The 14,954-nt window shown below is 34.2% G+C and overlaps 1 protein-coding gene across 4 annotated transcripts; it reads right to left on the reverse strand.

Moving 5' to 3' along the window:
* Positions 1–326: 326 nt before the first annotated feature.
* On the reverse strand, positions 327–3,685 carry EMB1417 (Pentatricopeptide repeat (PPR) superfamily protein). Of its 4 annotated transcripts, none has more exons than XM_086670319.1 (6): positions 3,521–3,685; positions 3,319–3,406; positions 3,089–3,187; positions 2,496–2,639; positions 1,814–2,026; positions 327–1,002 (listed from the first exon to the last, which is right to left on the reverse strand). In XM_086670319.1, the coding sequence occupies exons 2-6, from the start codon at positions 3,403–3,405 to the stop codon at positions 520–522; spliced, it is 1,026 nt and encodes a 341-aa protein (XP_086526445.1). In that variant the 5' UTR covers position 3,406; positions 3,521–3,685; the 3' UTR covers positions 327–519. The 4 variants fall into 4 exon arrangements, with proteins under 4 accessions (XP_086526445.1, XP_086526447.1, XP_086526446.1 ...); XM_086670321.1 differs by having other exon boundaries at positions 3,089–3,184; positions 3,521–3,684; XM_086670320.1 differs by having other exon boundaries at positions 3,611–3,657.
* Positions 3,686–14,954: the final 11,269 nt, after the last annotated feature.

Consider the following 14,954-nt stretch of genomic DNA (forward strand, 5'->3'; position numbering starts at 1 on the left):
TGCATCAAAAAGGAGATCAAGATTGGTAAATGGGCAAACGGAGCAGAAGGAAACTTTAATCTCACCTACTTCTGTTTATGTGATTCGCAAACTTAGCCAAGCATGATTAAACAAGGTAATTGTAGAAGAAGATCCAGCTATGAAGGAGTCCAAGAGGGATGAGAAGGATATGATGATTATGAACCTGAGTACATTGGGGACAACGATGATGGGTGCTTCCGTTTTAAAGGTTTAAGCTCAGATTAAGTGTAAACTGCAGACTTGAGGATGGAACTGGTGCCTGATCTGTCCACTCGACTGAACCAATTATGAAAGAGAGAGAGGGCTTCCGAGGGGTTAATATTTGCAAATATTCATTGCATATACCTATAGTTAACACAGAACACTAATTCGTAATTGTCCACCCTAATATACTTATACAATAACATATAAATCTGCAGAAATAATCATGCAGTTCCATGTAAGGAAGACGAGAGCGGTTTATGCAGATGAAACTACACAGACTAATACCTGAACTCATCAAGAATAACCGACTCTGGCTTCGAACTCACCAAGAATAGCTGACTCTGGCTTCTCCTCATCGACTTTGTTTTGATAGTGCTGCGCTTCATCGGATTTATTTAGAGGTCCGATACTTTCCTCGTCAACCTCACTTGAAATTTGGTCAACTTCATCCGGTTTCTTCAAAAGTTCAGTGTGATCTGAATCAACTCCGTCCAACTGATATTCAGTCTTCTCGGTGAACTCTTTACTCGAAATCTCCTTGTCTTCTTCACTGGACATATCTGAAGGCTTGCCAGATGCATCGAAGTTTTTCAAGTCTTTTGTCCGAATCTTAACTCGTTTACCTTTAATATATCGATATTCCCATGTTGGTGGTGGATACTTCTTGTTTAACTTCTCATATTTGTCTAGCATTCCCAACTTCTGAAATACATCTCCAACCATTGTTACGATCGAGACATTTGGTCTGACACCAAGTTCTTCCATATCGGCAAAAACCTGCAAAAACAATGAAAAACATAAACTGGAATTCTCTCTTAGAAGGAAAACTTGAACCCTCTTAAGATTATGGCAATAAGTTAATTGAAATAAATGGAAATCTAAAACAAATCTAAGGAATATTTCACCTCTTAAAATAGTTAACTTGTGCAAATCACGAGCTTATAATGAACCAAAATGTCAAGATTATGATAATATGTACAGATTAAAGAAAGTGATTATGATCGTTAGGGTATCGAGTAATCATTGATATCACTAAATTAGCAAGAAGTGCCTTCTACTGCTTTGAACCTCATTCATCCAGTTTGGAAATGATTCATTGTACACAAACCCACTTCTCAGTTCTCACACCAAGCTTCATTGGTAACACGAATTCTCAGCTTCTTATCCCTAAATAAATCATGAAAATGAGAAGCATTTTTTGTAAAATTGCATTTCATTTTTGCTTACACACCCATTGAGCAAATAAGAAAAGGGGGAACATTTTGGACCATGTATCTTGTCCAGTTTTTATATTTTAACTATATGGTGGTGGTGAGTGGTGGTGTAACAAGGCCTGCAGTAGGAACTCATCAATGATGTAAACACCTAAAAGAAGGGAGAAACAAACAATGACGTTTAGCGAAAGGGTTTCAGCCATAAAATTATGTTAGTAAGTGTTGATCCGTAATACTGTTAGTTTAGGGTCCAAACTTCGGACAAACTTGGGGTACATGTGTAAGCATGGGCATGCATCTGGCGTCTATCTGAGAGAATAATAACATTCAGACTCAAGAATAAGTATTAGAGGGTAAGGACAAAGGAGTAATACCTCAAACATCTTCTCATGCATGTCCCTGCTGTAGTAGATTGAAATCATTTTGTTGAAGAAAATCCGAGGCAATCCTTCCAAATTCTCCGAAAATATCTTTCCGTAAAGTTCTTCGGCTTCTTCAAGTCTTCCATCTTGAGCCAAAGCATTCAGTAATGTGAAATAACTCCCCATTGTTCTTCCTTGACCCTTGCTCAGCATCCATTTTGTCACCTACGACCCCAACACAGATTATGAATAACGAACTCGTCCAAAAAGTGCAGTGTTCATGTCGATTTAAATAAGACGGATGAAACCTGTTAAGTTTGAAGGGTACAAGTCAAAAGTAAATGACCATGAGTAGATAGACCTTAGATACTGTACTTTTGGTCATCAGACTTCCCTCGGTGACTTTGCCCATGTTCTTTGAGCTTAACGCGTATCTTTTAGTGGGTGACGTGAAGCTTGTGTGATCGTTGGGCCTAGCTCTGTACCATGTTAAGCCTGTGCACTTCCAACTTAAAACCAATTGGTAATGAGCGGAGAGACTCATGTTACTATTGTTGGTTATGACACCTTTTGTCCATGTGGAAGTATTCTCATAAAACCCTAAGTTGGTAGCGTTTTTTGCACTATGTAGAGATCGGTTGGTTCTTCTTTGAGCACAAAAATAGTGTTTATAAACATAGGAGACCAATAGTACCTGAATTATTCTCTTCCACTCTTTCTCTGACTCGAGGGTCTTCAAAGCTTTTTTTACTGTAATCAAAGGGAACTCCAACTCCCAAGCAATAAACGAGTCGAGTGCCCCATAAACTTCCTCCTTAACATTTGAAAGACCTTTTATCTACATAAACATACCCAAATCAAAAGTAAGTATTCGACAAAAACAAATTTATCCCTAAATTCTACTCCATGATCTGCTCAGAATGTTCATAGCACTAAATGTGCTTAAAGTCTTAAACAATCCAACTAGGCTACTTACTACACCATGAAATCGAAATGATTCCATTACCACCATTTGAAATCAAACTTATAGAGAATAAATAGTACCCCAAATCTTCTCAAATTGTTCATAAGTGCTAATCTTAACATGATTCGGCTACTTTAATGAACTAAATAACGACACCTAATAACCTAATTCCTATCAAATTGCACTCCCTAATCCACTCAAAATGTTCGTAAAAAGCAAAGAAATCTACAACTGATGTCATTATACTATCAAATGAACCAATTCACAAAACCCTAAAACCAGTCACATCTAAAAAGGTTAGGGTTAGGGTTAAAACAACTTACACATTCAACAAACTTTTGAGCTTTTGAGATAGTTCCTATTTTCTTATTAGCTTTCCAAACTCTGGGATATCTCGGCCGAGGTCCTTTTGCAGCACACTTCTGACAATCATCATTCAAAATCAATTGAAATTGATCAAAACCAGACAGGAATTAAACTAGAAGTTTCTCAAAATCAATCCAAAATTTGAAAACAAGACTACAGCTAATAATAACAAGTTGAGTGAGCTTACAATAATATTGTTTGCCTTTCTGGAGATTTTAATGGATTCAAATCTTCTTGTCAAAATAATAGCCGGAGGGTATCTCAAACTGAGCATTCTAAGAAACAGAAAGAGAGAAGAAATTTTAATGGGGTTTCTTCATATACAGAATGTATGAATCTTTTGAGGAAGAAAATTAGATTAAAAGTGAGTTTAGGGGTTTATTGGTTACCCAATAAGAGATAAGTGATAAGCTTGCCGGAAAAAGTCGAAATCTCAGTGGGTGAGTAAATTGAAGAAAAAGAAGAAGATGAATGCTCACCGGAAAAAGTAGTAGTGTTTTTTCTTGTTGAGAGAAAAAGTAGTAGTGTTTGGGAAGGTGAAAGAGGAAATGGTCGAATGTCTCTTATCCTCACAGTTTGTTATTTACACCCCATCGAAAACTAAGCACCCCCACCACTTCAACCAGCTGACGTGGCATGTGAGTCCAACGTGGAGATGACATGTCAAAATCTCCATTTTAATGTGTTGAAGTTCCCAAATGGTCCTAGTTTATCCCAAATAAAATAATTGACCTCCAACAAGTGTTCAAAACAAAAATGATGCTCTACCAAGTGGACAGACAGACAGTGTTAAAAAACAGTCAGAACTTTTGTTTTACAAAACAGGCAGTGTTCTTTCTTTCGTTTGGACTATTGGGTTGAGTATGAGTCCAACAATACACCTAATATCATATAGAGAGAAAATAGTTTGATATGCAACTTTTTCGTACTTTCAGTAAACTACAAAATGTAACTAGAATACACCGTAACAATAACAAGAGTTGACTCAAAAATATTAAATTTGTTGTGTCTATTGTTGGTTTCGGTGTACTAATTCAATAAGTAGACTCGGTGAAAGCTAAAAAAACCTCAGGATCGGCTAAAATTTCTATTTGGCTTTATCGAAACATCATAATCAAAAATATTTACAACAACAGACCCTTTCGTGATCGTCTTCCAAGACCCGCTTCGTCTCCTAGGTGCAAGAAGTACAAGGAAAAGACAAGATGCAAAGGAAAGCAGGGCTTCCCTCCAACATAAATTATAAACAATGCGAAGTAGACATATAAGTAGGGGTGGCAATGGGTACCCGTTTACCCGAGAACCGAACCGACCCCGAGTCTTAATGGGTAGGTACTGGGTATAGGTTTTAGATCCATTAAGGAAATCGGGTCTTAAATGGGTATACCCGAAAGGACCCGACTAGGAGGCGGGTCCTTATCGGGTATATCCGCCGGGTACCCGACGGGTAATGGGTACCCGAGATAATACGAAAAATACCCTAGATTATATAGTATTCTTGTACGTCAGGGTTTTTCTCACCAAGTTACCAACTCACCAAGTTATGAAATTTCTCAAATCCTCTTTTCCTTGGTTGAAAACTAATTTATAAAACACAAAAGTGAGCGAGTTAATATAACATAAAGGTTCATTTCTTCTTTCTTGATTCCCTAATCTCTAATCTCTTATACTCATCAATTATTGTACCCGAGATATTTGCTTATTTAAGGATCTATGTCGTTTATGATATTTCTTTTCACTAGATTCATGCAAATTCTTCTACTTTAAGAAATATTTGATATACTTTTGTGAATACCCAATGGGTACCCGATACCCGATGGGTACCCGAGAATTTTAAAGGTTCCGGTTCTGGATCCTTTGATTGAGGTACCGGTACCGGAACCGTCAAGAACCGAAACCGTTACGATTTATAGGTTCCGGTTCTGGATAGTTAAATACCCGAACCGGAACCGACCCGTTGACACCCCTACATATAAGGGAAAGAAGACACAACAAAGGATAATTTTACTTGACAACTATCCCAAGGCAGCTATTACACCGTGGGGCGTCGTCGGAAAAATAAGACCTCTAATAGAAACGAGGAGAGTGAAGGGACCCTCCAGGTTAGCATACTTTCTTCTAGCAGCTTCCCGAATCAACATAGATTCCTTCAGTGCCACGAAGAGATACCGTGACTACTTATTCAGTACAAATGAAAAATTGAGCTCCGAAGTGTTGCATTCGAAAATAAGAATCCATCAAAAGTACGTAAAGAGGAGAACCAGAAGGCATTAAAAAATGGTCGACACGAAAGAAAAGGGGAAACACCTTCCAAGTATTTATAGGGAAACCAGGCGCACATAAGCCCCGAGCTCGAAGGAGTAAATGTTGCACCGGGGAGATGCAACGTTCACGCACGTACTTTAAATGTGAGACCTATCCCGAGACCAATATTAATTTGATGACAGTTTGAGAGTTTAAGGCGTCAAAATATGGGAAAAAGTGGATAAGTTTTAAAGTCTGCTATGAGAAAGGGAGGGGACATTCAAGCCTCTCAGTCAACACATACCTTAAAGAGCTCCGCCAAGAAAACTCGCGAGCAGTCGTATTTGTATGTTCGCGTGAAACATATTGTACAAGTTTGACTAATACTCATTCACCTTTGCAGGGGACTTAGGGAACCGACTACAAATGTTCTGCTCCGTAGATGATTAAAGTCAGACAAGCAGGGCAATGCCTCCGGGTCTGCCAAAGTTACGACTTACCACATTTTAGAAGTTATTGATTATACGAATTGTCTGTGACTAACCGCGACGTGTTGAGAAACATTGAGTTCTTCTACTCCTCAGCAATTTTACATTTTGCTAAAGAGTGAGGGAGACTTGTGTCGAGTCAGATATTGGTCAGCCTAGACCACTCAATGAGTTTTATGATTTACTTAGACGACAGACCATGGGTTCTCGGGCGACGTAGAGACAAACATCTAATACGACAAATAGAGAGTTGGTCTCAAAAGAACTTTGCCATCGAAGTCTTGAAAATGCAAGTAGACACAAGTCTCTTACGCACCAAGAATTATGTCACAACTTGAAGTCAAGCAAAAGGGATGGATTAGATTAGATTGAGCTCTACCACCTGAGCCCTGGAACGAGAAGTCTACAGAAGTACGCTTGACATTAAGAGCTCTGTCTTAATTTACTTGAGAAAAATTAGAGCCAACCACATTGTGGAAAACTGACGTGGCCAGCTCTTATTAGTCCGAACGTTTTTCTCTCCACATGTTCGGACCACACATGGCACATCAACTTTCAGCCCTTAGTCCGTCCTAATTTCCGGGCAACATAACATTTTTGAAGGAAAAAAAAAGAAATTTTTACTCAAAAGTCCAAAAAATGACCCTATAACTAGGATTTGGCCCACCATAGATTATTATAACTTGCAAAATCCATTTTCTCAAAAATAATCCTAATCCAACCCAATTTCGGATCCCTAGGTCACTTTTCCCATCTCTAGGAAGCCCATACTTTAAATAATCCCTACTATACCCTTTATATATATATAAGAGAAGATGCCTGAGTTTTTTTTCCTTCCATTTATACCTCTTTCCCTTCTCAAAAATTTCTTTTTCCCTCTTCAAAACTTTCCATCCATTTTCTCTCTCCTATATCTGCTCTCTCCTCCATAAGAGAAAGAAATCTTTCCTTCCATTTTTCTCTCTCCTCTCTATCTCCTTAACAACTACTAAGCTACACGGATCTGGAAAGTTTTACAGGTTAGAGTTTCCTTATCTTCATCCCTTCGTCTTCATCATAAACCCTCATCTTCATCTTCTTTGCATTTTGCTTAAAACAACATAAACCCTCATCTTCATCTTATTTGCACTTTGCTTAAAACATCATAGACACTCATCTTCTTCTGTAAATTTTCGTTTCATAAACCCTCATCTTCATCTTCTTCTGTAAATTTTCGTTTCTTAAAACATCATAAAACTTTCTTCTTCTTTATTTTTTTTGTTTCATAAAACTTTCTTTCTTCTTCTGTATTTTTTTCATCTTCATGATCTTTATCATCAACACCATGATTTGTTCCATGAACCTTCTTTAGTTTTTAGAGAGTTTGTGTTCATCTTCATCATCATTATCACCAACACCATGTTTTGTTCAACCATATTTTGTTCAACCATATTTTGTTCAACCATATTTTGTTCAACCATATTTTGTTCATTAAACCTTTTTTGTTCTTCATCTTCATTTTGTTTTCCATTTTTTTTCTTTAAACTTTGTCTATATGAAATTTCGTTTGGTTTTTACACTCAAATTTTGTGACACAACAAGTTATGTCCTAAGAAAAGTCCAATATGTTTTCTGTTTTCATAATTTTCATGTGTATAGTTTTCATAAATTTCATGAAACATATTTTCACTTCCACAAACACAAATTCCTTTGTTTAGAGTATTTTCTGTTTTCGGAAGTATATACTCATGTTTTCACCTTGTTGTGATTTCATGTTATCTGTTTTCATATATTTCATGAACATATTTCCAATTCCACTAACAAAAATCTTTTTGTTCAAATTATTTAATGTTTACAGAAGCATATATTGTTGTGTTTATAGGTAGTAAATATTGTCTGCGTTTTTCACATAAAAACTCTTCCTTTTAAGAACATTACATTTGAATTTGTTTTTGTCAGTTTGTTAGGATTTGTCTTCGAACCAACGCATTTTCAGAAACATAAAGTTATGTGTTCTCAGAATATATATTAATTTGAAGACATTTTTTCTACAACACTTGCATATGGAGGTTGACCTACAACCAAATCAGGCACCATGGTGAACACATAACTTTCAGAAACATAAAGATTTTAAACACCATTAATGAGGTTTTTCTTGATGTTTCTAGAAATTTCATATCTGAGTATTACTTCCTCATTAATTAATTTCTTACATGGTGAACAACTTTTACAGAGTTTTTTGTTTAAGAATTCAAAAAGTACAAACTTAGATCTATTTTTCGGGTTCTCTCTCTAGAAATTACGTTTTAGTAGATATTGATGTTTAACAGACAAATTGACAAGTATTTTAAGCATTTTAGAATATGTTGTTAGCACGATGTTAATACAATGAGCAAATTGAAAAATGTTTTTTGTATTTTTATAGTTGTTACCATCAAAATCCAAATTTCTGTTTTCATAAATTTCTTGAACATATTTTCAATTTCACTGACATAAACTTTTTTGTTTAGATTATTTACTGTTTACGGAAGCATATTTTGTTGTGTTTATAGGTAGTAAATATTGTCTGGGGTTTTCACATAAAAACTTTCTTGTTCATCTGTATGTTTTCGTTGATGTTTCATGTTTTTCAGATTTCATGTTTTATTTTACTTCTTTGCAGGTTTGGACAAAGAAATTGATGTGCTGAAAGCAAATCAGGTAATTTCGGAAACAATTCCTTTTTGGATGTGAACATATTCAGACATGTTTCCATTTGATGAGCTAATTTCTTTTTGGATGTAAACATATTCAGATATGTTTTAAAATACCTAAAATGTGTTATTTGCATACGAAACTTTGTCTGCATTAGACAACATCTGTCCTGTTGTGCATGAAGCATATTTTAATATGTTCATATATTTTGTGAAATATTTTACTTTGTTCAGATAATAAAATCGTTTATATGTTCTTCAAGGTTAAGGAGGAGCTGGAACCAGAGAGTGAAGAAGAGACAAGATTGTTACAATTCAGTGAAAAGTTGGTTCATCAAGTGAATATGAAAAGTTAGTTTTTCAAGTGAATATGGAAGACAAATTAGGAAATTTATGAATATTATCTATTTTGCCTTCTACCTAATTTTAAGATGTTTTAACTTTTATTTCTGTACTCCCTAACATTTAGTTTTGTGTTCGAGTATATTATTATATCATCAAAAATATTTCCCAACAAATTAGGTTTTGTTCCAACCAAATTTTCAACATCAAAAAGGTGTTTGAACAAATCTTTGGTTGTTCTCAATAATTCTGTAATCCCGAACAAATTCATGTATGCTCCAAGGAATTTTACAACCTCAAACATATTTCCGAACAAATTAATTTTTTGCATGAAGAAAATTTACAACTTCAAAGATTTGTTTGAACAAATCTTTGTTTGTTCTCAATAATTTTTTGTTTCCGAACAAATTCATATATGCTCCAAGAAAATTTACAACCTCAGAAATATTTCCGATCAAATTAGTTTTTGCATGAAGAAAAATTGACAACTTAAAAATTTGTTTTGACCAAAAAAACATTCGCAACCAAAGTTAAGCAAATATTAAGTATATGCTCCAACCAAATATTAAGTTTTTCATGCCAGTATCATAAGCCAATTACTCTTTTAATTAATTAACTTCAAAATGAAGATCCTCAATATACATTCTCAGACCAGTTAACAACAGAAACAGATTTATCTAAACAAATCTAGATATGCTCTAAGCAACTATTAAATTGCTCCACCAAATATTAAGTTTCTTCGACAAGTTTTATATTGTCTTCCATATTCACTTGAAGAACCAACTTTTCACTGAATTGTAACAATCTTGTCTCTTCTTCACTCTCTGCTTCCAGCTCCTCCTTAACCTTGAAGAACATATAAAAGATTTTATTATCTGAATAAAGTAAAATGTTTCACAAAATATAGGTCTTATTATCTGAACATACTAAAATATGCTATATGCACAACATGACATATGTTGGCTAATGCAGACAAAATTTCGTATGCAAGTAACACATTTAAGGTATTTCAAAATATATCTAAATATGTTTACATCCAAAAAGAATTTGACTCATCCAAATGGAAACATATCTGACTTTGTTGACATCGAAAAATAAATAGCCCGATCCAGATGGAAACATATCTGACTATGTTGACATAAAAAATAAATAGCTTCATCCAAATGGAAACATATCTGACTCTATTGACATCCAAAAATAAATAGCCTCATCCAAAATGAAAACATATCTGAATATGTTTACATGCAAAAAGAAATTGACTCATCCAAAATGGAAACATATCTTAATTTGTTGACATCTAAAAATAAATAGCCTCATCCAAATGGAAACATATCTGACTATGTTGACATCAAAAAAATAAATAGCTTCATCCAAATGGAAACATATCTGACTATGTTGACATCAAAAAATAAATAGCCTCATCAAAATGGAAACATATCTGACTCTATTGACATCCAAAAATAAATAGCCTTATCCAAAATGGAAACATATCTGAATATGTTTACATGCAAAAAGAAATTGGCTCATCCAAAATGGAAACATATCTGACTATGTTGACATCAAAAAATAAATAGCCTCATCCAAAATGGAAACATATCTGAATATGTTTACATGCAAAAAGAAATTGACTCATCCAAAATGGAAGCATATCTGAATTTGTTGACATCAAAAAATAAATAGCCTCATCCAAATGGAAACATATCTGACTATGTTGACATCAAAAAAATAAATAGCTTCATCCAAATGGAAACATATCTGACTATGTTGACATCAAAAAATAAATAACCTCATCAAAATGGAAACATATCTGACTATATTGACATCAAAAAATAAATAGCCTTATCCAAAATGGAAACATATCTGAATATGTTTACATGCAAAAAGAAATTGGCTCATCCAAAATGGAAACATATCTGACTATGTTGACATCAAAAAATAAATAGCTTCATCCAAATGGAAACATATCTGACTCTATTGACATCCAAAAATAAATAGCCTCATCCAAAATGGAAACATATCTGAATATGTTTACATGCAAAAAGAAATTGGCTCATCCAAAATGGAAACATATCTGAATTTGTTGACATCAAAAAAGAAAGTGTTTCCGAAATTACCTGATTTGCCTTAGATGAAACAGATTTCATAGTTGGATTTTTAGTGATTTTCCTTGATGTTACCATAGCGTAAAAACTTTTGCATAATCATAATTGATGATTACATATCAATGAATGTAAAAAACAAATCAACCATGATAAAAAATCATTCTTAAATGTAAAGAAGAAAAAAAAAACAAGTGTTCCAAACACTAGAAATCTTCAATAGAATCCTAAATATCAATCTGTAAAATATATTGTTTCCACTAAATATAAAACATAAAACCCTAGATTTCTACATTATTGGCTAATGCAAACAAACTTTCCATTAAATATATTGTTTGCACAACAGGACATATGTTGGCTAGTGCAGACAAAGTTTCGTATGCAAGTAACACATTTTAGGTATTTCAAAACATATCTAAATATGTTTACATCCAAAAAGAAATTGGCTCATCCAAATAGAAACATATCTGACTATGTTGACATCAAAAAATAAATAGCCTCATCCAAATGGAAACATATCTGACTCTATTGACATCCAAAAAGAAATTGGCTCGTCCAAAATGGAAACACATCTGAATATGTTTACATGCAAAAAGAAATTGGCTCATTGATGGGCCTAAAAGGTTACCCTAAATAGGTCTACACCCGCAAGTGCACGGGTGTCAAGTTGTAATTTCCGGTAAGACCGGTTCGTTCCTCAGAGACTAAGTGAAATCTATTCTAAAACTAGGAAGTAATAACATTTTTCAATGATTTGGTTTTGGTTTTGAAATGAATAAAATGTTAAAATAAAATGACGGAAATAAAATACAAATGATACAAGGAACTCAAATGGGGGGAGACGACCTAGGGTTTTTGGAATCCACCGAATAACTCACTTTTAAACACACGAAATCAACTGACTAACTCTCTCGTTTTATAACTCAGAATTTCGGATAATGAACTATCCTAATTCCGGGAGATGTTTTCGATAAAATCGGTTTTTAACTCATGAAATTGTAATTGTCTTATTTAAAAGATGAATTTCTAAACTACTATCTATCAATCAATAAGTATGTATCGTCAAAGGATTTAACCTAAGCACGATACATCAAACCTAAAAGCATAGATAGTGAAAAGATAATCTACTTGATAAATTAAAACAATTTAAACATTAAATCACATTAAAAGAATTAACCAAATAACTTATGTTCTAAAGATCGAATACTTGGTTTCATCATCAACCCTAGATAGAGAATTAGTTAATCATAATACGATATTGAAATAGACATAAAGAATAAAAGAGAATGGAAGAAAACTAAACTTTTTCTCGCTGATTTTCCACTGGAAGCCAAACGCACCCTTAAGGAAATTGAATTTCTCGTCTTCTCGGAAATAATTTCCCTGTGGGAAAATTATTTCCCTACTGTTTTTCTCTCTTGCTTTCTACTGTTTTCTCCTTCTTTCTCACTCTAAAGCTTCTCTTTCTCTCTCTATAAACCAGAAATATACTCTCTCTTTCTCTCTATAACCGAACAGTAAAGAAAGGAGACAAAGAAGATATGAAATTTTAATTGAATTTGATAAACTTGATTCAATCTCTCTCTCTACAGTATCTCTCTCACAAAGATACAAAAGATTAAATGTTGATTCTCTGTTTCTCTACTAATCTCTCTCTTTCTCTCTCTCTTTTCTTTCTCTCACTAAAAGAAATTACAGGAGAAAATGATAATAGATGATAAAAATCAAAACTGATCTCTGTTCTCTCTAAACACTACTGTTAAAATCTTGTTCTTCCCTTCTCTCTCTAAAATAATTTCATTAATGCCCAGAGTATAAGAAGAACGACCCCCAAAACCGAGATGAGTTTCATTCCTCTGTCTCTGTTCTCTAAATAGCCGAATCATCTCTCTGTCCTTCCAGAGAATATATCTTTCTTTCCTTTTCTCAAATCCCAGAATCAATCTTTGTTAGAGATAATAGAATCTCTTTCCTTTCCAAAACAAATCTTCCTGCATCTCTGTTCTTTGCAATCGGGTATTCTCAAAAAATATAGAGAATAACATTAGCAGCCCAAAGAGAAGATAATTCTCCTCTGTCTCTCTCTACTTCCTGTTATATACAATCAAATGAGAAAAATTCCAACCGACCCACTCCTTCAATCTCTCTTCAATCTCCTTCCAATATAGCATAAGATCTCCATTAATACATCTCTGCTTTCCTTTTCTGTAGAAATATGATCTCTAGCTCACATGATTTTTCTCTGTTCCTCTTTCCATGTTCACATTATCTTTTCTCTATCTATCACATGTTCCTAAAGATAGAAAAGATAAAGAGATTTTGAATTATATTCCCTTATATTTATATAAATCTAAAGAAGGGAATTAATTAGAGAGTCATGGGCACCCATCACGTGAATGTTGCTAGGTTGACAAAATTTTGCTACACCCTAGGCACATCAAGATTCGATAAGGTGGACGTCCATCCGTTGGATATATCCATGCCGTTCCATGTATCCTTCGAATTGACGCTTGGCTGCTAAAGAATATAATGAGATGCACTGAATAATATTTTAATGGAATTCTAGAATGCCTCTCACTATGCCCGAATTAGTACCGCCAGCTCCTATCACCGTCCACAAGCTCTGCTAGGCACCCGCCACATGTCCTTATTTGTCTTCTATCAACGAACTTTGACTACGACTTCGACCTAATCTAGTTTTCTCACTGGGACTCCAATTTGACTTCCGTTTTCACCCACTGGCTCGTCTTGGATTATTCTTCTCACCCGATCATCAACATTTACCAAATTACCAGAATATCCAAATGACCAAATTGCCCTTTTGTGCGTCTTTATCTCATGTTTCACACTAAGCCCTGTAAAGATACCTGAAACAGAAAAACAAAGCAATTTATCATAGTAACGGCTCGAATTGGACTAACTGACCTAAATTAAGAGATTCAGATGAGGCATTTTCATGACTCATCACTCATCCAAAACATAAACATATCTGAATATGTTTACATGCAAAAAGAAATTGGCTCATCCAAAATGAAAACATATCTGAATTTGTTGACAAATGAAAAGTGTTTCCGAAATTACCTGATTTGCCTTAGATGAAGCAGATGTCAAAGTTGGATTTTTAGTGATTTTCTTTGATAGCGTAAAAACTTCTGCATAATTAGAAATGTTGATTACATATCAATGAATGTAAAAAACAAATCAACCATGATAAAAAAATCATTCTTAAATGTAAAGAAGAAAAAAAAACATGTGTTCCAAACACTAAGAATCTTCAATAGAATCCTAAATATCAATCTGTAAAATATGTTGTTTCCACTAAATATAGAACATAAAACCCTAGATTTTTCACCTAAAAATCAATCTATCAAATATATATTGTTTCCACTAAATATAGAACATAAAATCCAAGATATTTCCCAAACAAAACCCTAAAAGTGTTCAAACAGATTGCACTTTTTCACCCTAAATATAAAGAAGAAAAAAACCCTGGATTTTTCACCCTAAAAATCAATCTATCATATTGTTTCTACTAAATATAGAACATAAAATCCATGATTTTTCTCAAACAAAACCCTAAAAGTGTTCAATCGGTCGAGAAATGCTAAGAGATTCGGTCGAGAAACGCTAAGAGATCTTCCAAAATGGGTTTTGGTTTTTTGGAAGGTTTAAACTGTTCAGAGAAAGTAAAGAGAAAAACTAGGAGTGGTAATGGTTTTTGGGAAACTGTTGAGTGAGAAGTTGGAAAGGTTGGGTTGTTTTTTTAAGAAAGTTTAGGAAGAGAGAGAAACTTTTTCAGTCACATCTCAAAATCATTAATTTTGGGCGGGAAAAGGGGAAAGGATATAGGTGTTACTTTATTGTGTAACAAAGGGTAATCTTGTACTTTCGCAGAGTGGGTCTTTTTCTCATTAATATTTAAGACTGGGCCTGATCCTCTCTTGAGTCCCATGTTTTGGGCTTAATAATAACCGGCCC

This window comes from Eschscholzia californica, unplaced genomic scaffold, assembly GCF_041429995.1.
Source record: "Eschscholzia californica isolate CP2 unplaced genomic scaffold, dmEscCali1.0.p SCAF_3, whole genome shotgun sequence".
In the NCBI taxonomy this organism is placed as follows: domain Eukaryota; kingdom Viridiplantae; phylum Streptophyta; class Magnoliopsida; order Ranunculales; family Papaveraceae; genus Eschscholzia; species Eschscholzia californica.

Coding starts and splice junctions, on each gene's coding strand:
- EMB1417 (XM_086670319.1), bottom strand. CDS start 3,405: ATGCTCAGTTTGAGATACCCTCCGGCTATTATTTTGACAAGAAGATTT. Junction 2,640..3,088: donor CTCAAAAGTTTGTTGAATGT/GTAAGTTGTTTT, acceptor ATGTTTATGTAG/ATAAAAGGTCTTTCAAATGT. Junction 1,003..1,813: donor TGCATGAGAAGATGTTTGAG/GTATTACTCCTT, acceptor TTGTTTTTGCAG/GTTTTTGCCGATATGGAAGA.